General features: G+C 43.0%; 1 protein-coding gene across 2 annotated transcripts in view; it reads right to left on the reverse strand.

The window, feature by feature from the left end:
- The window catches only part of LRGUK (leucine rich repeats and guanylate kinase domain containing), a 104,085-nt gene extending 82,260 nt beyond the window's left edge, over positions 1 to 21,825 (reverse strand). For both annotated transcript variants that reach the window (XM_059395610.1, XM_059395611.1), the window contains exons 1-5: positions 21,517 to 21,825; positions 13,952 to 14,059; positions 11,511 to 11,592; positions 7,880 to 7,980; positions 4,247 to 4,328 (exon numbers count right to left, since the gene is read on the reverse strand). In XM_059395610.1, the coding sequence (XP_059251593.1) occupies positions 4,247 to 4,328; positions 7,880 to 7,980; positions 11,511 to 11,592; positions 13,952 to 14,059; positions 21,517 to 21,825 (682 nt within the window). The remainder of the gene's footprint in view (positions 1 to 4,246; positions 4,329 to 7,879; positions 7,981 to 11,510; positions 11,593 to 13,951; positions 14,060 to 21,516) is intronic.
- Positions 21,826 to 24,579: the final 2,754 nt, after the last annotated feature.

Genomic DNA, 24,579 nt, shown 5'->3' on the forward strand with positions numbered 1-24,579 from the left:
GGCTCCTTGCTCAGCAGGGAGCCTGTTTCTCCCTCTGCCTCTGCCTGCCATTCTATCTGCTTGTGCTCGCTCTCTCTCCCTCTCTCTCTCACTGATAAATAAATAAAATCTTAAAAAAAAAAATTTTTTAATAAAAAAAATAAATAAATAAAAAATAAAAAAATTAAAAAAAAAATTTTTTAAATCTAGTGAACACTCTGGAAGTGGACCCCACCTTCAGCCCAAGAAGAACACGAACAGTAGCTCACGTCTACCTCACACGCCCCTCCTGTTGCATCCAACGCCTCTCTCTCAGAGATGGCCACCATGCTGAATTGTCTACTTCCTCTTCCCCTTTGGTTTGATACTAAAATTATATTTAGTTTTATTAAGATGTAGCCCTACTGCTCCATGGAGATATATTTCATTCATTTTCCCTACCGTAGAATAGGTTATTATGAGTATAACGTAAGTTGTGCTTTCTCTTACCAATGAGCGTATGGGCTACTTGAACTTTTTGCTTTGACAAGCAGTGTTGCTATGAGCATTCTTATACAAGCCTACATGCTGCTAAACTTCCCATATGTAGGAATGAAAGTGCTGGGCCACAGGGAATTTTGATGTTCATCTTTATAAAAGAGCATAAAATTGCTCTCCAAAGTGGTTGAACTAATTTCATACCCAAAGGAAGAAAAAAAAAAAAAAAGAGAGAGAGAGATCCTCTTGACCTACATGTTCTCCAACTCTTGGTATTTTTAGATTTCTTAGATGTTGTCACTTGAATGGATGTAACATAGTATATCTCATGTGGTCTTGGGCTGCATTTCTCTGAATACAAATGAGGCTGACATCTAGTCATGTTACTAGACTTATCGGACTCATTTTCTGTAAAACACTTTTTATACATCTTCTCCCATCTTCCTATCTGGGAACATGGAATAGATTTCTCTTTTAGGTCTTTACTGCTCTTCGATAAAGTTTTATTAGATTCCTCCCACAGGTCTTATTCATTGTTAATAAGATTCATTTTTATTACTCTTGTAAATGGGGTCTCTGTTTTAAGTTGTGCTTTCTAATTGCTTGTTTGTGATGTAGAAAAATGCAATTGATTTCCTTTTATTGAAGTCATATCCAACTACTTTGTTGAGCTCTCAAAACTATCATTTCTAGTAGTTCATTGCAAGTTATTTTTTATATTCCCTATGGACAATCATATCACTTGCAACAACAACAAAAAAGTCTTTTTATCTTCTCATTTCAATTTTTATACTTCCACGTTTTTTTCCTCTGGTTTTTACAGTCCTGGCTAAAACCACCAAAACAGTGATGGATAGAAGGGGCAATGGTAGAGATCTTTGTCTTGTTCCCAATTTAAAAAACATTTAGAACATGTCCCCAGTTAGGACAAAGTTGCTTCAAATATTTTTATAGACCTTTTCAAGTTGAGGAAATTCCCTATAACTAGTTTACTAATAGTTTTTATTGTAAATAAGATTTTAGAAAATTCTATCTATGGAGTTTCTAAACCTATTGATCATATGGTTTATTTCTCTTAATTGGTTAATATAGTTAATGACATTTACTGACCTTCTAATATTAAGCTATCCTAATATTCATGAGATAAACCAAACTTGGTCATGGTATTAACTTTTTCAAACACTGTCAGATTCAGTTTGCCAATACATGGTTAGGATTTTTACATCTAGATCATGGGTGAAAGGAGTCTGTCATTTTCCTTTCTCTTATCATTCCTCATCTGCTTTTGGATATTAAAGTAATCTCATTAGCATAGATTGGGAATATGCCTTCTATTCTCAATCTTTGAAAGATTTTGTTCATTATTATAAGATCTGTTCTTAAAAGTTTGGATCTGGGGGTACCTGGGTGGCTTAGTGGGTTAAAGCCTCTGCCTTTGGCTTGGGTCATGATCCCAGAGTCCTGGGATCGAGCCCCTTGACAGGCTTTCTGCTCAGTGGCGAGCCTGCTTCCTCCTCTCTCTCTCTCTCTGTCTGCCTCTCTGCCTACTAAAAAAAAAAAAAAAAAAAAAAAAAAAAAAAAAAGAACCTCAATTAAAAAAATTTGAATCTGGTGGGAGGTTTTTTTTATATGAGCATTTTAATTTAATTTACTTTATATGAATTGTATTTATAAATACAGGACTACTCAGGGTTTCTATTTCCAAATCAGCATATTTTTCTAAGAATTTATCCATTTCATTTAGGTTTTCAAATGTACTGGCAAAAAAAATGTTGTTTAAAAATTCTTATGCAAAGCTTTTCAGTCTTTTCAAAAATCTAATCTAATAACGTAATTATATACAGTATGTATGACACTCTAAAACAGAACAAGAGGCATATTCAGTACTATTTAAAAATGAGCCTACTATCTATTCAAAACAGTAAGCTAAGAATTTGTTTCATTAAGAGTTTATGAAGGGTAGCTTGTTTTGGCTCCTTGTGTTTGCATTTTAAAGACCACAGGTGAGGAATGCTGCCATGTTACATTTTAATGATGTGTCCATGTTCTGAATTTCAATTGGTTCTGCTGTAATGAGGACAGCTTTTTATACTTTGGAGAGAAGACTGAGTTGCTACATCTAAAGTCAGGTTAAAAAAAAAACCCCCAAATCCTAGTTTTCTTCATGGTGTTTGACATTTACAAGTCGTAACAGTTTTTCACACAGAAAAATAAATTTATGTAGAACTTAAGTCTTCCGTGTTTTAAACCGCACCCTCTGTTTGGAGTCCAAAATCCTGTGGAGTTGTTTTCTCTGACAGTTCCATGTTATACCAGAAGGGTATTTTTCTGGGAGGCAGAGCCCAGATTGCCACGTGACCACCCCCATTCAGGGTGCCCTAAGCTGGAGCTCTGGATGCTCCCTCCTCTTTTCTGGCTGGTAGGAGTCTCCGGCATGGCTGACTTCTAGACCAGTGCTTCTCAAGCTTTACTGTGTATTTCCCATCACCAGGGGTCTTGTTAAAAATGCAGGTTCTCGTGTCAGGGGTCTGGGGTAGAGTCCCAGAGCCTGCATTTCTAAGAAATTCCAGGCAATGGTGTTGCTGATATCATTAATCTTCCCTGAGCAGTGCTCTTCTAGGTGGTCTGAGTGGACTTCTGAGTCAGGTGGCTTCTGGGTGGTCAGCCTCTACCTCCTTGCAAATTCAATATGTACGATGTCAAGCATCAAGTGAGAAGTTCTACAGACAGGTGCTGCCAACGTGTACTACTTTTAGTTTGCCATCAGAGCATTTCATTTTGATCATTTTCTCATTAGGATACATTTAGGAGAACTTGCTCGCTTCAAGAGCACCAGTTAAATGCCCAATAATGGCACATTCCACATACCAGTTCTAAAGAACATGGCGCTATGTTCGAAGTTTCCCATCATATATGAAAAAGGCTTTTCCCCAATAAAATACACACTCAAGACGATATCCCTTCTGTTCTCCCCACATCTGTCTCATTACAAGTGTAGTGTTCTAACTGCTGCCCTGTCCCTGGAATGAGGCACCCAAGGGCAATCAATTCATTCCCCACTCTACCCTGAAAAATCCTCAGGTGGGCAGAGAGATACCGAGAAAGAGAAGACACTGCTCCCTTAGCACCCAGAACACATCAGCCTCCGGTGTAAAGAGACTCCAGCTCATTAAACTCACAGATTCTCAATTAACCCTTTAGGATCTTGAAGCTGGTGTGTGCATACTTCAAGGTAGATGGTTCTCCATGGGAACCTGACTCATGCAGTGTATATGTTCCTGAAGTTGGCTGCTCATCAAAAGAGGTTTTTTTTTTTTTTTTAAACAAAAGTATATTTTAAATATGCCAGAGGAAATAAATAAATAAATAAATACGGCAGAGAAGCTTGCTATTTAAAGGGCAATTACTATGAATTCTTTGGGAAATTAAAAAAAGAATCACTTATTTTCCTTTTGGTCATATCTGAATTTCCAGATATGGACCTTATTATATAAAACAGGACACAGGTAAATTTCAAGAGTCAATTAAAAATAAGCCCAGGTTTATCAGAAAATGACTGTCTTATATAGCTTTTTCAGGTGGAGGATGCTCTTGGCAAGCTCTGACTTACAATCTTGCTCCTTGGTAAATAAAACATGTTTCTTCATTTTGTGAATATCAATTCTTAATCATTCAAATGAGTCACACATCTCCAGTAAATTGCTTATCTGGTACCACTCCAAGTCATCCAAGAACACAGTTATTAACAGGCCTATTACCCAAATTTCCCCTTTATTCATTCAAAGGATACTGTCCAAAATTAGTTTAGTGAGAGTCTGGTATTCTGACAAATCACGCATTTCAGAAATTTGATTGTAGGAAAAATCCACCTTCTGATGAGAAAAAGAGAACAATAGGTCAAAGTTTATTTCTCGTCCGCTTCACCACTATAATTGCTCGCATAAGAAGATCTTTCTGGCCGGGGGGTTAGAATCCATTACTGAAAATATGCCAAGGCTAAGACAGCCACCCATATCTAATCACGTTCTGTCTGGATCCTTGTCTGCTCAGTCTGGGGGACGGGGGAAGGAGTCCCCCAACCCTGGGCCCAGTGGGACACCCCCACCCCCAAACACTTTCCATTCCTGCTGTTCCTCTCTCCATTTCTGGCAATCACTTCAGGCTTGCTTCATCTTCCCACAGAATTCACCTCAATTCCGCTTTTACACCATTTCCTTCATTTTCTCTGCTGCCCCGCAAGTGGTATTCACTTAGTTCACGTGTTCATCTTTTCTCTGCCTTTTCTCCTCTCTCCATATATTCTCCCGAGTCACTTCTCAAGTGCCAGAAAAAGCTTTCTTATTCATCCCTCAGGCTACATCTCATCCACTTAACGCCCTTTCTCAAAATGGACTATTTTAGGAAAGCCTTTTCAGCAACATGAGTTGTTCTTTCTCCAAAACAGGAGACTAAAGAAAAACATTAAGTAACTTTTAATATTCACCCATGAGCAAAAGATGAACAAAAAGGATTTAAAAAAAAACTTTTTTAAAATGCTACATTGATAACTTGCTGGGCACATGTAATAATTCTCTGGAAAACTCTCAAACAATGTTCTAATGAGCACTAGTGCCCTTTAAAATGGGGTCTCCCTGTACAAAGAATACTTTATCAATGTATTAAGTACTACAAACTTTAAATATTAAAAAGCATGTTAAAAACTCAAGTGCCAAGAGAAGAAAACAGATTAAGTTGATTCCAAGTTAGCAACAGGACCACACTGTCAGTAAAACACAAGTGTGTGAACCATGTGAAGAAACAGTAATGTGCAAACAAAATATTATTAGTTCAAAAAACCCCAAACAATTGGAACACAAAAACTGACGCCAATATAAACTGCAACTATGTCAAACACAGAGCATGGCTGACCTAAAGCATTCAGTCTGATGCGACCGAATGAAGTTTCATATTCATTTTGGTCTTCTATGTAATTGTGACGGACCGGGAGTCAACACAGTGATCTAGGCTTACTTATAATTGACACTTTTTCCATTAATACCTTCTGTTCTTGTGCCACAGTCGTGTCTGTTCCTCTCAAACTCTAGCCCTCTCTTGGCCACATGCCCATACTGTGCCCTCTGGCACCTGTGTTGGTGCTCTGACTCCCCCTAGGAGTTCCACCGGACCCGGAGGCTTGCAGGGAGTCCCAGCCACCAAATGAACCTGCTGGACCTACTAAGAGCAACGCATTCTGGGAAATACAGAGCGTGTGGAAGAACAGGCCCCTGTGTTCAGGAAACGTGAGCCTTCTCTGGCTGGTGGCCCAAGGCTCACAGATAATAAGTGAACAGGATGCAGAGCTTTCTGAGAGGGTGGATGGGATACACAGGCCAGGTTTCCTGGGTAGACGCGGGCTTTGGGTGGCAGACTTTGGGTTCCATCCCAACCCTATTACCTCCCAGCGAAGACGGCATATGTGATTTGCCCTTTCTCTGCTCTGGAGTCCTCATCTGTGAAATGGGACCGTGCCAGCTGCCTCACAGCTTTACAGGGAGGACTAAGGATAATGCCCTGAAAACATCAGCAGGCCTGGGTCATGGCCCCCAGGCTGACGCAGCGCTCCTCGGGGCGGTCTGGCTCTTGGCAGGCACTTCTCTACAGGGACTGACAGATTTGCTCTGAACTCTCTGGGAGCTCAGAACCTTAAAGATGGGTTTCTGCATTGTTTTTGTTCATTGGTGAAGCCTTCTTGGGGGAGAGGGCGGGGATGGTGAATGGAAGGAATTCCAAGGAAGTTTTTCCCAGGGGAAGGGCTCACGCGGTTGCCTTGACTCCTTACCCTGGGGCTTAGGACAAAGCAGAAAGCAACTCAGGGAGAAAGGAAACAGCTCTGCAAATCCGATTCCCGATCACCTGGAGATCACGGGGCCCCACACCGAGGACAAATAGGCACCTTGTATGGCTTATTTGGACAAAGGAATGTCAGCTTGGCAATAAGTATAATTTCAAAGGAGAAAAAATTGTAACCCAGTACTGAGAAAAAAAAAAAAAACCGGGGTAAACATAAGAAAATTAAAAGAGCGTCTCACTAGCAGCATGGGTGATGTCAGATTTTGATTTCAAACCAATTTTCCTATTTGTGCAAACCCTACTACTTGGGATCCGAGTTCATTTGGTTTGTAAATAAAACAAAATAGATAATAAAAGGCAATAACTGATGTCCAATCCTAAAAATATTTAATGAAATACATTTGTCTACTCCAACACTAATCCCAAGCTCCCAGCCACGGTTCTCAGATCCGTCAGCACATTAGAGCCACCTGGGGGTCCTTTAAAAAAATTCCACACCTGGGCCTTATCTTGGGCCTCTTGAATCAGACTCTCTGGCAGGAAGATCCGGGTGTGTTTCAAAGTCCCCACGTGACTAAAATGTGCGGAAGAGTCTGAGAACCACGAATCTCTAACCTGTCTGCTTCAGTGTGGCCCACGGACCACCAGCAGTGGCATTCCTTGGAAGGCTGTTAGAAACCACAGTCTCGGGGCACCTGAGTGGCTCAGTGGGTTAAGCTGCTGCCTTCGGCTCAGGTCATGATCCCAGGGTCCTGGGATTGAGCCCCGAGTCAGGCTCTCTGCTCAGCGGGGAGCTTGCTTCCCCCTCACTCTCTGCCTGCCTCTCTGCCTGCTTGTGATCTCCCTCTCTCTGTCAAATAAATAAATAAAATCTTAAAAAAAGAAAAGAAATGAAACCATGGTCTCAGGCCTGACTTCAGAACCTCCAGGGTCAGAATCCCTGGTTTCCGCAAGAACCCCGGGTGACTGTACACACATTAAAGGATGAGACACGGAGGCACCTGGGTGGCTCAGTGGGTTAAAGCCTCTGCCTTAAGTTCAGGTCATGGTCTCAGGGTCCTGGGACCGAGCCCCGCATCAGGCTCTTTGCTCAGTGGGGAGCCTGCTTCCTCCTCTCTCTCTGCCTGCCTCTCTGACTACTTGTGATCTCTGTCTGTCAAATAAGTAAATAAAATCTTAAAAAAAAAAAAAAAAAAAAGGCACGAGACACTGGGCAGCTGCCCCAGAGCCAGTTGCTCCATCGACTCCCGTTCACATAGTTTGGTTCTGTGTCAGATGCAAAAGCAACTTCAGAGAAGCAAGAAGATTTCTTCAGAAGAAGAAATCACTGTTGGGGGAGTAACATATTTAGCTGTGAGAGAGAGAAGGTAGTTCTTCAGCCTGAACCCTATTAGCAAAGCTACCTAAGATTATCTGCAGACCGACCGTCTTCCCCTCTCATAAATGATACCCAAATCCCTTCTTATTTCATTTCAGACACTTACACTATCTGCTCCCGTATCTCGGGCTGTCTGAATTCCCTATCTGAGCACTGGTTTGCATGTTAATGTACTTTGCAGACCACTTAATGAATGAATGCGATGATCAAGTCTACCTTGAGATTTTTGGGTGGCTTGAAATTGAAGAATGTCGTCAACTTATTGTGAGAAGCATTAAGTTCTAGAAGGTAAGGCATACAACTCACACAAGACAGATCTGGGGGGAGAAACAAATACAGAAATAAGGTAAGCCAATAAAATCAAAATTAGACTAAGTCATTAAAAACAGCTTATGTTACATCAGAGCATTTTCTCCTTTTGCCAGTGGCAAGCACTTCTTAATTATTCCAAGCAAGTGAAATGAATAAAAATAGGAATGCATGAAACACAGGCAGTGTGGAGAACTCTCCACAAGCTCCTACCCTCACCTTCTTCCCCAGGGCCTCCCCTCCTCCTCAACACTTTTCTAACTACTGGTACACCCTCCAGGCCCCAGCCCCAGCTCACTTTCCCATGAGCTACTAACAGCCAAATTCTTAAAAAATACCAGCCTCAGGGTGCTTGGGTGGCTCTGTGGGTTAAAGCCTCTGCCTTTGGCTCAGGTCATGATCCCAGGGTCCTGGGATCGAGCCCCGCATCAAGCTCCCTGCTCTGAGGGAAGCCTGCTTCTCAACCTCTCCCACTCCCCCTGCTTGTGTTCCCTCTCTAGCTGTGTCTCTCTGTCAAATAAATAAACAAAATTTTAAAAAACAAAACAAAACAAAAAACCACCAACCAGCCTTGGAGGAAAGGACGAGAAACTAAAGCCATAGATAATCCCCTTGATAATTAGCCCCTAAGTGACTATATTAAGTCTTTTCACAAAGACTGAAAATGCCACAATGAGAGAAGTTTCTTTGTTATAAATTAAATTTTGTTTTAGTTGGACTTAGCCCTAAATCTCATTAATTATTTGAAGTGATTTAAATTATTGCTGTTATTTTACTTTGGCTCTGGATTGGTTCAGAAGTATGTCCGAGTTTTGCTCTTTATCCCAAGCAAATATTCTAAACCTCGAACACTAAGTAAAGGACAGCTCTGCTCTATTGACAGTAACATATAAAACATAAAAATGGTGAAGTTCTGTGTTGCCCTCCTCTGCCCATCTACAGCAGAGGCACATTTCGAAGCAGCAGGATAAATTAGACAAATACTCAGGAAGAGGATTTACAGCCCTGTCTCCAGCAGGAACTCCAGTCTCCCACCCGAAAACAGTAATCCTAACAGCTTTCCCTCTCTTTCCACTCTAGGTCACAGAAACAGCTATTACGTTCATACCCAGGAAGTCCTCCAGTGGAGCAGCGGGGGCCTTCCCTGGAGTAGGCGGAGAAGGCACCATGAGCACACCGCTCAGCCCACCTCCCCCTCAAACATCTTTCCTGCCAAATTCTACATCATTTCTCTAGTCTAAATCACACCCTTCTTTAGTCTGTCTTTATGGAATTCTTCTAAGATGGACAATACACTGAGGCTTAAACGGTGGGACTTAATGAGTGAATCAAGGAAGGCTGCCTGGAAAAGGAATCTTAAGGTGAAACTGTCATGACTTTACAAGTCTTGCCTATTTGTCCTTCCTGAGCTCAGCTCCATTTCTCTCAGTCAACTCTATTACCATCCAGCGGACCCCATGCCTCCTTAGAGCTGATCTTTCTGTGGGCAGGTAAGTGCTGGACCATGGAGCTGTCCTGAAGCAGAAGCAGCTGCTACCACTGAAAGGGAGCTACGGAAATGGCGAGTACCTCCCAATTCTGTAGATGACCAATCCTTTCAAATCACTCAGAGGAAAAAATGCAGAGTCTGATTGTTGGCCCTCTAACTCTGACCGGCCCGTTAATCCCTACTTGGTGCAGTGACCTCCGTGTCCACCAGATGGCAGGAGCTCCTCGCGTCTACAAGGGTGGTTCTCAAACTGTGGTCCTGGGTCGGGCACGTCGGCTTCGCAGAGGAACTAATTAGAAATGCAAATTCTCCAGTCCCACCCCAGAGCTGCAGAATCAAACTGAGGGCGGGGCCCAGAGTGCTGTGTTTTAACGCCCGCCTGCCAACCCCCCCCCCCCCCCCCCCCGTGATTCTGATTCAAGTGAAAATCTAGTCTACATCAGAACATGAATTAAAAAAAAAGAAAAAGAAAGAAAAGAAAATATACTGTGCCTTACACATAGGTTCTCAAACACTGGATGTCCTTAAAGATTAAAGACTGATCTGAGAAAAGCTCCCTTCCCAACTGGGGAGTCCCAGCTCAAGCTGAGGGGTATGAGGCCACCACTGGGCATTGCTGCCATTTCCAGTCACGCCCAATTCCTTACCCAGGGATAGAAACAAACCTGGGAGTGGTGGCGGGCAGGGTAGCTCCTGCCGGTGACACTGAAAAACATTTCCTGATGACAGGATATCTGGGATTTGATTAAAAATAACCCTAGCGGGGGCACCTACCTCACTCACTCAGTTAAGAGTCTGCCTTCGGCTTAGGGGCTTGGGTCATGTTCTCCCTGTCCCAGGGATGGATCTCCCTGCTCAGTGAGGAGTCTGCTTCTCCCTCTGCCCCTCCCCTCCCTGTGCTTGGGCTTGCTCTAAAATCTTAAAAATAACCCTGGGGGAGGTGGTCAGGGAGGTATAGGTGAAACCAGATAGGCCACGGGCTGTTAAATGTTGAACCTGAAAGTTCATTACAATAGTCCCTTGTGCACATGTTTGTAATTTTCCATTAAAAAAAAAAAAAAAAAGATTTCTAAAACTAGAAAAAAATAACTTACAAACAGTAGCATTAGAGGAAAAAATGATGTTGGACTGGTTCTTAGCCACTGAAGAGCACAGCTAGATTTTTTTTTTTTTTTTTTAACGGCTGGATTTTAATTACTGCTCTCCTAGGAGGGGAAGAAATCAGAAAGGGGCCAGAGAAAACCACATCAGCAACATTCAACCGTCATGAAAAAGACAGGCTAAAGCCGCCAGTGGAAAGATGATTAGCAAAAAAGCAGGTCGAAAACAACAACTGCTGAGTTCCCTCCAAGTCTAACGAAAAGAAATTGGACACTCTAACTTCAAATAAGATCAGAAAACAAGAATCAAGGTTTGAAGAAAATGTGACTAACTGCATTAAATGTGAGCAAGATTTCACAACAAATACATTACGGAGAACCACAAATGGTGCAGTGGAAGAACCAGCTACATGTAAAGAGACAGTAAAAAAGAAAAAGAAAAAAAAAAAGGAAAAATAAATGTGTGGAATCCCTGGGACTCCAGTAAGAAGAAAAGAAGTAGAATTAAAATGTAGATGCAAAAACAAAATTAAAAAAAGAATCTGGTCAAGGAAAAAAACGGTGGGAGGGACGAAGGACTAGTTCATCTGTACTGAATCAACTGAATCAATGGGGGAAAGACAAGGGAATCATCAAATATTCAGGAAGTATGAAAGAAGTAAGGAGGTGTCTCTTACAAGGAAAAAACAAAGCAGACATTTCACGGGATACGCTTCAACACCACTGAACCACTGAACGATTTGAACCACAGACTAGGTTGCATGTCAGCTGACTTTACTCATCACCCATGGTGCCTTTTTTAGATGCAAAGTAGAGCTTCCATATGTAAAGGGATCCATAGTAGCGCTGACACCAAGTTTTGCAGTATTAACCTCTATGACATACTGCACAGCTTTAATTTTGAAATAACTGTATGATCCATCAATCTACTCGAACGAAAATTACATACCTTCAATTTTATTTACTGAAAGATCCAACTTCTGTAGGTGAACATATTCACAGAGAATGCTAATATCAATTAAATCACAACCCTGAGAAGACAAAAGGTAAAAAGACTTTAATGCTGCTTTAACAGGTTAGTACTCTGTCATCTCCTAACATCTGGAAGTAAGAGTGGGCAGAGATCCAGAATTTCTGTAAGTATAGTAATGATAGTACACTTATACTATACTTAGAGTAGAAGTATAGGAAAGATATACTTACTTACAGTAGAAGCACAGTAGTTAAATGAGGGAACTACAGCTGAGGTCTCCTACTAACCGGAGCTCAAAGCAGTGACAAACCCTTTTTAAAAAATGCATTCCTCTGAAGAAAAAAATAGCTTGGAAAATTAGTGATATTAGCAAGAGCAAATACAACATGAAAAGGCAAATTAAAGCAGTGTTGGGTAGACCTTTAGAGTTTTATTATTTTTTTAAAAAGGAGAAGAAAAAGAAAACCCCACATAATAGCAGTAAGGCCAAATCTTTTCTCTTGCAGAAGAAAAGGCAGATGCCTAGAATTTAAATGAAATGCTAAAGAGATCACGTATCACCAGATCGTTAATAACACTGTTACCTACATTTTCACAAGGTCCTGTTCAAAGCTCCCTCACAGTAATCACATCTGACCAAGTAAAACTGAGATCCATAAGGCAGACTAGTCCCAATTTGGTGATGAGGAATAGGAGGGACAGAGAGGGATTGTGAATAACATAAATCACACAGCAAATTAGCAACAGAGAAGCAGATCCAAGTCTCCTAATCCCTCTCCAAGATTCCTTCCATGAAATTGTGGAGGAATGGAGGATGGAGGATGAGGAAGAGAATTTGATCCCTGGGAACAGACTCTTACTGCTGGTTCATGTTACAATGTCCAAATCAGAAAAAGTCAACCAATGAAGTATCATGATAAGCAAGTTCTCAAACACACTGATAAAATGTTTAATGAAGGCCACAAGAATAGTGTAATAAATATGAAAGAAACCCTATCCTGCACAAGCATTGTGCATGATGAGAAACACAGTGCAATGATGGGGTAGAGCTTAACTGTGCCCTTAAGAAACTTGGACTTTGGCAGGAGAGAGGCTATGTATGTAAGTAATAAGAAAAAGTAAAAAATAACATGTAACGTTAGATATAAGGGGGGAAATCACCAAACCAGGCAACCGTAAGAAAGCATATGCAGTAAGACAGGTTATAAAGGCAAAGTAATTCAATATGATATATCTCAAATGTAAGGAGGTCACGGGCAAGGTAAGTTAAACGTTAGTCCGTCTGGCTGAAATAAGATTTAAAGGATTGCTTTTTTTGTTTCTTTTTGCAGATCAATTTAAGGCATAGCACTACATACATGAGTAGAATATTGATTGAAATGGACTTGCGTGGGGATGAATTGGGTGCTGGCATTCACTACCATTCCAGGGCCTAATATAGGGCAGTGCGCACAGAGGCTCCCGGTGAGTTACTGCTTACCTGGCCAAGTCATCCAGAACACGTTGTAACGTAAAAATGGTAAGAGATTACAGCCTTAATATGCTGTCCTTGAAGAATATGCCACGGAACCAGCATGGGTGAAAAGAGCTTAATATTTCTTGGATAGTTTACTAGTTCAAATCCAAGAGAGACCAAGATTATAAATTGTATATGCTCATTATACATACATCAGCCATATTATAGCACAGCAGCAAAATTTCAGTGTGCTTTTTTTTCACCTACGTATCTGCCTTTACTGTGTGGCTCTCCAAGGAATATTTAATACTTCATAAAATAAGGAAGCAAAAAGAGTTAAATTATTTTTCTAGGGCTATAGAGAAACAAAAGGAAGAAAGAATCTGAAATACTACAAGTGTACCTTTCTATTATAGCTTTCCTTAAAAAGTGAAGCCAAGATTATTGTTAGTATTGATATCTTGAAAATTGATGAACAACACATTTTTGTCTTTAATAATGGGTATCTTGGAAAGTGAGCTGTGGCTCAAAGCACTTATTTCTTGATATACTTGGTGGGGGGCAGTCAATACCAAAATACTTTGTTCCCTTGGATTTAGATATTAATTTTAGTTCTGGCACTGATCAGAGAGAAAATTTTTAAAGAGTTTTTGATTGGTTTCACAGAGTCAAATTCAACTTCTGGAAAGAAAGCATCGATTACTATAATACAGATTACTTAAGATGAAAGAAACAGACTGATGGGAATGAAAACAAAGGAATTCAGGGGCTGATTACTGGACTGCCCAGAGCGCTTTGATGCCTCACATAACACAAATAACTCTTATCACCAGTCTCCATCAAATGAAAGACTCTGAGATCTAGGCCCACCACAAAAACTATGAATACCAGAAAAAATAGATATGATCCACCAGTATTAAGATGTAGCCTAGTAAGCCCATGGTGATCTTATCATACTCACTGGTAAAGCTAGATTGAGATAGACCTGCTCAGTCCCGGAGCCTGAGCGCCCCAGCTGGTGAAGGGCATTGGCCACTACCTCCTCTCTCAGGACCCCATCAAATTTCTCCTGCAAAAAAAACAAAAACAAAAAAAACAGGTGGATAAAGGACTTCCATTAGAAAAGAAACAGTCCAGGCGTGCCTGGGTGGCTCAGCTGGTTAAGTGTTGACTCTTGATTTAGGCTCAGGTCATCATCTCATCATCTCAGGGTCATGAGATCAAGCCCCACATCAGGCTCTGCACTCAGTGGGGAGTCTACTGGAGGCTCTTTCTCTTTCTCTCCCTTTGCCCCGCCCCTTGCTCTTGCTCACTCCTGCTCTCTCTCAAATGAACACATAAATCTTAAAAAAAAAAAAAAGAAAAGAAAAGAAAAGAAAGAAAGAAAAAAGGAAGGAAAGAAAGAAAAAGAAACAGTCTAACTCCTCATATCCGGCATTGAGTATATTACATATTCAGGAGCTGACCCTTCCAGAATTTATCAGCCCTAAAGAAAATTCTATGTTGAAGACACATACATAGAACGTATAATCAAATATCTATCAAATAGGTGTTCTTATTGCCACGAAATTGTCGGGTGGTCACTTGCATTAGGTATTCAAAGTGACATACAACAGCAATGGAAACATCACTATTAGTGGTGAGAGCTACACTGATTGAGTGCTTCTCTGCTCCAGAGAAGAGCTCTTAATGATCAATTCATTGAATCCTCCTGACCACCCAAATGCAGACACTCTTAGTTCCATTTGACAGATGAAGAAACTAAGGCTTACAGGGGTTAACTTGCCTGAAACCCCATAGCTAGTGGTATAATACAAACGATTCTGTCGGACTCCAGGGCAATTCTAACGACTATCCCAGACTGCCGGCCTCTACCCGAAAGGATTGTTGCATCCAAATTAAGGATTACTTTGCTAAATCTGGTATTCTTGTTGCGGGAAAAAAGAAAAAACAAAAAAGAAAACAGGTTCTCTGCTTCCTATTAGCTAATTTTACTGGATTCATACAATTTACAAGATTTATTAAAAAGGTAATAATCAGGGCGCCTGGGTGGCTCAGTGGGTTAAAGCCTCTGCCTTCGGCTCAGGTCATGATCCCAGGATCCTGGGATTGAGCCCCACATGGGGCTCTCTGCTCAGCGGGGATCCTGCTTCCCGCGCCCCCCCCCCCACCGGCCTCTCTGCCTACTTGTGATCTCTGTCAAATAAATAAATAAAATCTTTAAAAAATAAGAAATTAAAAGGTAACAATCACTGCCATAAGGAGATTAGCCCTTGGTATGTAGAAAGCCATGACCAGTGATGCGTCAACATGCCCTTTCCCCAAAAATAAACAGAAGAGACAACAGGTAGATCCATATTAGCTCCGTACTGCCTTCAACCCTATAATGACCAGCACATCAGCACGAGGACACAATACCCAGTAATCCCATCAGTCACACTGATATAATTAACTGTGACTAGCGCCTGCGTATACAATGATGGCAAAATACTCTCTCCAGTTCTATATTAATTCAGGAACCAACGGTGCTGTTTGGGCTGCTGGTAATGAGGGCGAAGTTCATAGGCTTGTGCTAGTAGCCGGAGTTTCTCTGTGCCACCCCTCCACTAGTCCAGGAAAGCAAATATCGCTCATGCATATAGGGGAGATAGGGCACAAGCTGTGAGGCTGCACAGGCTTGGTTTGAACCCCTAATCGGCCATTTTGAATTTGTGACTTTGGGAAGATCAAGTTTTCTCTGAGCCTCTTATTCTCTGCAAATAGGAAATGTTATTACCTTCTCTTAATGGGTTAGGGAGAAGGAAAAACAAAATACTGTAAAGCTCTTAGTGCTTTGCCTAGAACTATAGCAAGTGCTCCCACTGAATGACCGTTGTTTCCACTAACTGATGAAGTTGAAAAGTCTGCATCTTAAGGCTTCATTCTTCCATCCCAATCAACCTGTTTACAAACGGAGGAAAGACACTCACTTTTCTAAACACAGTTCCAACTTCTTACACAATGTCTGGGAAGGATTAGACATGGAGGTGTTACCTTCCTCTCCAAAACTTTCCATCGAAATCTCTCAATTTTTTTTTTAAAGATTTTATTTATTTATTTGACAGAGAGATCACATTAGGCAGAGAGGCAGGCAGGCAGAGAGGGGGGAAGCAGGCTCCCCACTGAGCAGAGAGCCCGATGCGGGGCTGATCCTGGGACCCTGAGATCATGACCTGAGCCGAAGGCAGAGGCCTAACCTGCTGAGCCACCCAGGCGCCCCTAAATCTCTGAAGTTTACCTGACCCACACCCTCTATTTCCTGGTGTGAGAAGACATTGCTCCCCTGCTGATAGTAGGTAAATATCTGCCTTTCAACACAGACATGGATATGGAGCCCAGCCGGTCAGCATTTTCCCAGCTCCCCAAGGCAAGCGTCCCCATGGCAACCCCCTCGCACGTCCCTTGAGGTTCTTGCCCTTTATCAGCATCATGCTTTTCCCTTCTGATCTTTGGTCATTTTCAGACCTTTAAAAGCCCTACTTGATCTTGGGCAGTTTCAGAGCCTAAGGATGGCCCCCGTCCTACTCCCAAGCACTCACGCGTGCACACACACGTGTTTCTTTTTCAACTCCAGACACTTTAAATTGATCTCTACTCGGCTTCAGCCACTCGTTGCCATGGCCACGCCCCGGACCAAGTCATCATGCTGAACGGTTCCACCTTAGAAACCTCAGACCCTAGCATTCTCCTCTGTGGTCCTACACTAACCTCGCCTTGTGAGGACAACATCTCTAGCCGGTTCATCCTTTCCTCTCTGAGCCTACCTGTCCCCTCTCACTCCCTTCCCTGCTTGGTATCCCCTGGGCCATTTCAATGTCTCTCTACCCTTAAGTCTCGGACTCCTCGTCCTCTGACTCAAACTACTGCACACGTACCCAAACCTGAATCAAGTTCACACTCAACTACTGCGCTGAGGCAGGGACTGTGTCATGCTCGTCATTCATCGGAGACAAACATCTTTACAGCACGCCGGGCACGTGCCGGCCAGTATGCTAGGCTCAGTGGATAGAATTATGAATAAGACATGGTGCCTGTCCTTAAGGGATTTATAGTTCAGTCTGGGAGACAGACAAGCACACAAGCAATTTCAAGTCGTTTGATAAATATTACGAGTAAGCAGGGTGCTTTGACCATAAGCAGGGCATCTATTTTTTGCCAGATCTAGGGGGAATTAGGAGGTTGGCAAAGACTTGCTGGGGAAGAAAGCAATGAAGTGAAGACATAAGTAACTAAGTGACTCTTGCTAAGAAGAAGAAAGGGCAGGAGAAGAAGACCAAGAAGTGTACTGCAGACAAAAGGGCCACAGGTACAAAATTCCAAAGGCAAGGCGAGCACGGCCCATTGGGGAAACTAGAGTTCAAGACAGCTGAAGCATAAAATAGGAGGGGGAAGACGGTGCCTGGTACACAGTAGGGGCTCAGACACAGCAGAGTGAATTAGAACCGCCCCTGCCCTTGAGCTACTGAGTGGGCTGGGAGGGGACCCCCAAGCCGTGCACGCTGGTACTGCTCCAGTGTCACCCGTTAGCTGCGCCCGCTGCTGTTCCAGGCCCACTGCTGTTCCAGGCCCTCGTTCTTCACCAGCTGCCTTTCAGCTCCCACCCTGGCTGTCAGATCTCCAACCTCTCCTCCAGCCTCCAGGGGCCTCCCCTCCTTTGTCCTCACTCTCAGCAGGTGGACTGCTTCCCCACTTCCCACAGAAGCGACCAGACATCCACCCTGCCAGCATTCTGCACCTGTCCGAACGCCCTTCCTTCAGGTGTCAGAGGCAGACTGCTTCTTTTCCACACTCAGGGGCCCCACTTGCTGTTTCCTCAGGGACCTTGCGCAGGGACATCCATGTAGCTCTCTTGGCCTGCGATGTCAGCCGTCTCTCTCCATCGTTACTCCGCACCCTGTCAATTCTCCAGCAACACAAGTCTGTGAGTCCCTTCCTGTTCCTTCAGCTACAGCTACGGCCTCCCTCAATAACCGAGCTACTGCAGAGTTGCTTTTGCATCCTTTAGGGCCTCCTCGCTCACCTCCCACTCACTCTTCGGGGCACTTCGGTTAGGCTTCCATCTTCAGGACATCACAAAACCACACGGGCCAAGGTCTCCAATCACCCTCAAATGGGGAAAGCTAATGAGCACTGTTTAGGGCCCTTCCCGTTGAACCTACTGGCAGCACAACTCCACATTTTTAAGAATCTTCCTTGCCTTGGCTTTCCCTCACACCATGCTGCTTTCTTCTTCGCTTACCGTTCCCTTCCTGTTGCCTTCCCTGATTTCTCTTCATCTGCTGCACCCCCTTGGGGTACATTCTTCCCTTGGCCTTCCTCTTCTCTTCCTGGATGATCCCACAGACCCCAACGCGGATGATCCCAGGTCTCCTATCCTGAGGCCCCCTCCCCTGATTTCCAGAATTATGTGATTCATCTCTCTACTCTTTCCTGTGCAGCCGCACCTGTCCCCTTTGAAACTGTGGTGGAAATTTCCTGTGGTGACTATGCCAGAGACCTAGCAGTCATTCTAGACTTCCAATACTTACTTAGTAACTGTCCCACCTTAAATATTTTACATGTCTTCATCTTTAGCTTCTTTTCCGTTCCCACTTCCACTTCCTTAATCCAGACTCTCGTCTCTCCGCCATAGACATTGCTAGAGGCTTCTCATGATCTGCCTGTCTCCAGTCTCACTATCCTCCAGTCTAACCCCAGTCGGGGCAGCTGCCAGAGGAGCTCCTCACTGCTTAGAGACCCAAGTCCATGGTCTGAAAACAGTGTAAAACCCTCCAAAATCTGGCCCACACTTCACCTGTGTGCCCACACACCCCCACTTCACCCAGACAAGAGTATGCTTCCCTCAAAGTCTGCCATGATTCCCGCAATCCAGCTGTCATCTGTACACACCTAAGTACAACACTTCAGATGCTCAACAGCTGTGATTTACTCACATCCTTAGCTGACCTTGAGCACAGGGGACACCTATGTCCTCAAGAAACTTCTCATTTTCTTCTATCATTACTATTGTTATTATGCATTACCTCTGTAACTTTTAGGAACCTACTCTGTATCAGACACTCTTATCAAGAACTTGAACAGGCTTTTTTTTTTTATCAGATTTGATGTTTATAACTATCCCATGAGTAGACATTACCCACATTAAGTTACTGGCAGAGTAGTTTCCATGCACAAGACACATGTGATGGGCCCGTGTGGAGTCAGAGTGGCTCCTATATAGTAATCATTCAATGAATATTTGCTCAAAGTCAATGAAATTTACCTAATCACTTAATAAGCTATATGTAGTTAGCAGATAAAAAACACATGTGTTATTATTTGTATCAGTAAAAATAACATATTATGGTAAGTATTTTACTTATGGTTCTCATCTAAGTCTCACAACTCTCCTATGAGATAGGTATCATTAGAATTCCCAGATTACAGAGGAGACACAGAAGTGAAATAACTTACTCAAAATCTCAAAACTAACCAAAGGCAGCATTCTGAACAGCTGGTCCACCTTCCTGGAGTTCACCAGGGGCTTCTGAGACAAATTATGCAGTAGGCACTCAGTAACAACTGTAACCATCATGGCATTATAAACCTTAGCCAGGTGAGGAGATGGACAATAAATCTTTGAACATGAAAGTCTAAATTTTTCCTCAATTCCAAGTTTTCAGCTTATTCAGCCTATTAAAATTTATCGGATACCCCAAAAAGCTAAAATAAGATGTAGGAATACAAAATAAATATTAATATTTAGAACATAAGTGGAGGAAAAAAATAAACTTTTCCACACACAACCTACAAGCCAGGGATAACCAGTTCAAGTCAACCCCCCCCTACGGTTTGTTAATGACATACTGAACACAGGTTAATACCAGCACTAATGAAACCCACAGCCCAAGAGCATGTGTTAATTAGAATAATAAAGTAAACCGGTGATTCATCTGTGAATTCCTTTGGGGTGGAAGCTGGTAGAAACCATACAAACATCTCAAAGTTGTAAAAACACTGCTACAGTTTTGCATTTATCACTGTTAAGGGTAGCAAAGTAAATCAACAAAAGATGAATAACTAAGTAATAACTTTCTATCATCCACTTTAAGAGAAACTAATGTGTAACCAGCCCATATAGAAGGAAGGAGAGGAGGAAATTCAAAATGGGAGAGAAGGGTGGAAAAATGGGCCAAATTTTGAAAGTGGATAGAAGGATGTTACGAAAGAAGGGAACCCAAGTGGGAAAAGAATGTAGGTGGTTAACAGTAAAATCAGAAGAACATAAGATAATGCAAATTACAGACAGGTGAAAATGAATAAACAGGACAAATGAGGAAAGGAGTTTGTGGCGGAGAATAAGACTAGCAAAGAAAAACATATTTGGCCTCAAGGAGAAGAGGGCACTAGGAAAATGCACAAAGATGCAGGGCAGGGAAGCCAAAATATCACAGAACTGGGGTACTGGAAACATTCTACTTTTTTTGTATTATATCTACTTGAGAAATGATTTCGCAGCAGTTTATACCATGAAGGTAGAGGAAAGGAGAGAGAAAAACCCCTAGAGAAAAACTATTAAAATGAAGAAAAATATTGATTCCGAGTTTCCCGGCAGCCAAGACAAAGAGGAAAACCCAACAGTTTATTGAAAGGAAGCGAATCAACTTGTGTTTTTGAAGGAAGGCAAACAATATATTAGAAGCCAAGGGAAGGAAGTGGTTAAGAGATGGAAAGGGACCCAAACCACCCCTGACCCCAAAACCAAAAAACCGGCCGTGGGGTAAAAACAAGGTGATCAGTGTAGGAAAGAGGTGGAATTGGGTGAGGTTTAGAAGATAGATGTACTGCAGAAAAGAGAATTTACAGTAATGTGAAGGCAAAGCCACACCTCAGGGAATACAGATTTCGGGAAGGTAAGAAACATTCTCCACCTGCGAAAACACCACCAGTGCGCCAGCTGTTTGTACGCTGTAAGGGGGTGTGTGTTGTTTGGTATATAATGCCCCCGGGCAGAAGTTTGGGTTAGCCCTTATCAGATTAATTCAGGACAGTAATTCCCCCCCCACCCCCGGGAGGAAGGAGGATGAAGGGACTGGAAGTGAGGGAGAGTGTTGGGGTCCCTCACAATCACGGGAAAGGGTGCAGGGGCTGCCACGGACGAACTCTGCACGCTCCCAATACCGTCGAGGCACAACTTTTCAAAGCTAAAGCTGTCACTCCCCATACAAATAGGTGGGAACTTTTTCATCAGGACGCTGTGAAACTTGACTCGTAAGACACCCCATGTGCTGGGGACCAAAACAGGAGACACGTGGAAATAAATGCAGGCAAACGGCGAGGGAACGGGAAGAAAGGAGCAGGAGCCTCGGAGCGGCCGGGGAGAGGCGCCCCGGACGGCGAGAGCCCGAGGGCTGCGGAGGGGCGCGTGGTCCGGGAGCTGCCGCCCGAGGAGCAGGGCGCGACACCTGGAGAAGGGAGAGAGGGCGTGGGGGAGGGGGTAAGGCACACCTCCAAATCCTGCATCTCGGACTCTGAGGACTCCTCGGATTCCCCTTCGCCCTCGCCCTCGGCCTCGCCCTCGCCCTCGTATTCCTCTCCGTCCGCGTCCGACTCCTGCGAGCGGTGAATGAGCTGCTGGAGCAGGTAGGAGGAGGCTTTGTGGAAAGTACATTTCGATCTCTGCCCCATGGGAAAAGAAGACCAGCGAGACTGCCGCTCTTTTTCTGAGTGCGGCAGAATCCACTGGGCTCCGGTCGGTGACCGGCTCTGGAGAGGGGAAGACAGCGGCCACTGGGGACCGCTCCCGGCGGCCGCCATTTTTGTTTACCGGGGTTGCCCGGGAGACGGACGCCGGGGGAGGAGGCGCCGCAAGGGATTGTGGGCGGCAATCTCCGCCCCTCCGCGCGTCCTGGTTCCCAGTCTGAGCCGCCGCAGGCTCTCGGCTTTTTCTTTCTTTTCGTCTGACTCGTCTGGGTGTTTTTCCCCTGTCTTTTAGTGCGTTCAGTCGCTGGCTTTACTTTTTACTTATCTTTCTCATTTTCACCTCTTTTCTTCGCACCCCTTTTGTCTCCAATGGGTTTCTCCTAACCTGGAGGTCCCCACCCTAACGCCCCCCGTGCGCCTCCTTCATTCACCTGATTCATTCGCAGAGGCCCTTTCCACAGAGTGTACTTTGAAAGTGTTAGATGTCTCTAATGATCTCCGTCGAAAAGCTAATTAAGACTGAAACTTTGAACGGGCCGCGCGTTGTTAGACCAGGTTGTGCATAAATGAAATAGAAGGCACGGCTCCTGTCTTTATTATTTAATTGCAGATACTAAAGAAAAAGGACCAGAGGAGGACGGGAGCTGATTTGCAATTAATTTACATTTTCCCCTTGAAATGAGAAGCCCTGTCCTTGGGGAGAAAAACGGGCAGTGGTCTAACAATCCAAATAGAAGGAAAAAAAAAAAAGTTGTCAAATTGACCCTGTATCAGAAAGCCTCTGAAAAGCTATTAGCATCCCATAAATAATTGTATTAGTCAAGTGACCTGCATTGGTAATTATTTTTATCTTGTTGCATAGGTTCTCTGTGCAGTTAGACACTCTAGCAAGATTACAAAGCATGATTTTATGCTAGTGTGATTTTCTGTGACCCAAATCCCATAGCCTTGGGCTCCACTAAGTAGACTATGGAAAAGCAGAATGAAAATGATAGTAACTATTATTGCCATAGTGATGACAATAGAGACCCTTGCAGGGAAGTGCTCGCATCCTCCTGGCCTTACAGGGCTTTTTCTCCAGGCTTCAATGATAGCAGTTGCAAATGCAAAATGATCCTATCAATGGCTGTCAGGGGAGAAGAAGAAAAAAATCCTTATGGACACCATCCATTGACTATTATCTTTCTCAGTGCTGGAGGGACCATTAAAACTGACATAAAGCTTTCAGAATTACCTTCCTTCATTATCTTGCTAGTCATAAATGTAAGGGCCACAATGAAAGTATCTCTTTTTGCTGGGCTCCTCTTGCTGCTTGTTTATTTCTTTTTCCTGTGGGTGGAGACTCCTCCAAGGGGTTTTTCCTCATTGTCACCCCCACAGGACCAGGCTCTTGCTAACTAACATAGGGAAGAAGGGGGCAGAAAGCCTAACTATGGAAACCAGGTGTGGTTTTTGTTTCTTAAAATAACTTAATCAGCATTTCTAGCAAAGCAAGATTTGCCAGTGTGTCTCTTAAGGATAGTGTCTTAAGATGGAGTTAGTTAGGACCTGTCAAAGAAAAATTTTCAAAAAATTAAAAACTTGATTCTCATACAAAAATGGAATAAAACACTTGTGAAAGATTTTATTCAACCTATTCATTAATGAGAGAACCAGTAATGTGATAACAGGGCATTCACAGTCCATAAAGAGAGGCATTCTGTTAAAGAGGAAAAAAATGGCTGATGCCCTACAGGACATTAAACTATAGCTTCTGGAGTTATGTATTTCTTGCTTTTTTTTTTTTTTTTTTTTGAAGCTTTATTTATTAGAGAGAGAGCATGCGTGAGCAGGGTCAGGTGCAGAGGGAAAGGGAAAGAAGCAGATTCCCCGCTGAGCACGGAGCCAGAAACAGGCTCAGTCTCACCACCCTGAGATCATGACCTGAGCAAAAATCAAGAGTCTGACGTTTAACTGATGGACCCACCGGGGTACCCCTGGAGATAAATATTTCTAAGTGCTTTCTTTTCACCTTTACATTTATGTTGCGTCTATTCCCCACTTGACAGATGAGGTAACTGAGGCCCAGAGAAGTTAAATAACTGGCCCAAGTTCAAGTGGTGGTGCTGAAATCCAAGCCCAGAATGACCAGTTCTACAGTCCGCCTTTAAGTACCGTTTTTGCAGATGGAAAATATAAGTCAAGATGAAGGTACAGAGAGGTCTCAGGAGAAGGAACATGTATCAGTTAATGTTCTTCAGTAGAAATAAGAGAATTCACTCAGACAATGACCCTTTCATATAGAATTATGGCATGTCAGAACTAGAGAGAACTTAAAAGCTTATCTTATCGAATGTTCCCTTTTATAGGAGAAGAAACTGGTGGTCCACCAGAGACAATAACTTGCCCCAAATCACCTGATTTGTTAACAGCTGAGCAGGAATGAAGAGTTTAGACCTCTCATTGCTCAAACTTTGCTCTTGCTAGTTCACCAAAATGCTCCTGGGGCTAGAATTTTATGAATAGAACACTTTGGGGTTCTGGGCATCAAAATGAAAGACATTACCGCCATAAAATTGTGTTACCAGGAAGAGAAGACAATTAGGCAGAGGGAGAAGAAGTGAGAGGAGGAAATATTTTGTCTAAACTCTTGCTGGCATAAAACATCAACAACTGCTTCCACTTATGCTCTGCTTACAGTAAGCAAGGCTTACCCTAAGTGCCATCTACATATCTCAATGAATTATTCCAACTGCTTGCTGAAATAGGAATCGCCATTTCCATTTTACAAAGGGGAAAAAGGATGCTCCAAAATGCTAAGCGAACTGCCCTGTCACACAGTCTGTGTCCACATCAGAATTCCAACACAAGTCTTAATGGATCCAAAGT

This window comes from Mustela nigripes, chromosome 4 (genome assembly GCF_022355385.1).
Source record: "Mustela nigripes isolate SB6536 chromosome 4, MUSNIG.SB6536, whole genome shotgun sequence".
Lineage (NCBI taxonomy): Eukaryota > Metazoa > Chordata > Mammalia > Carnivora > Mustelidae > Mustela > Mustela nigripes.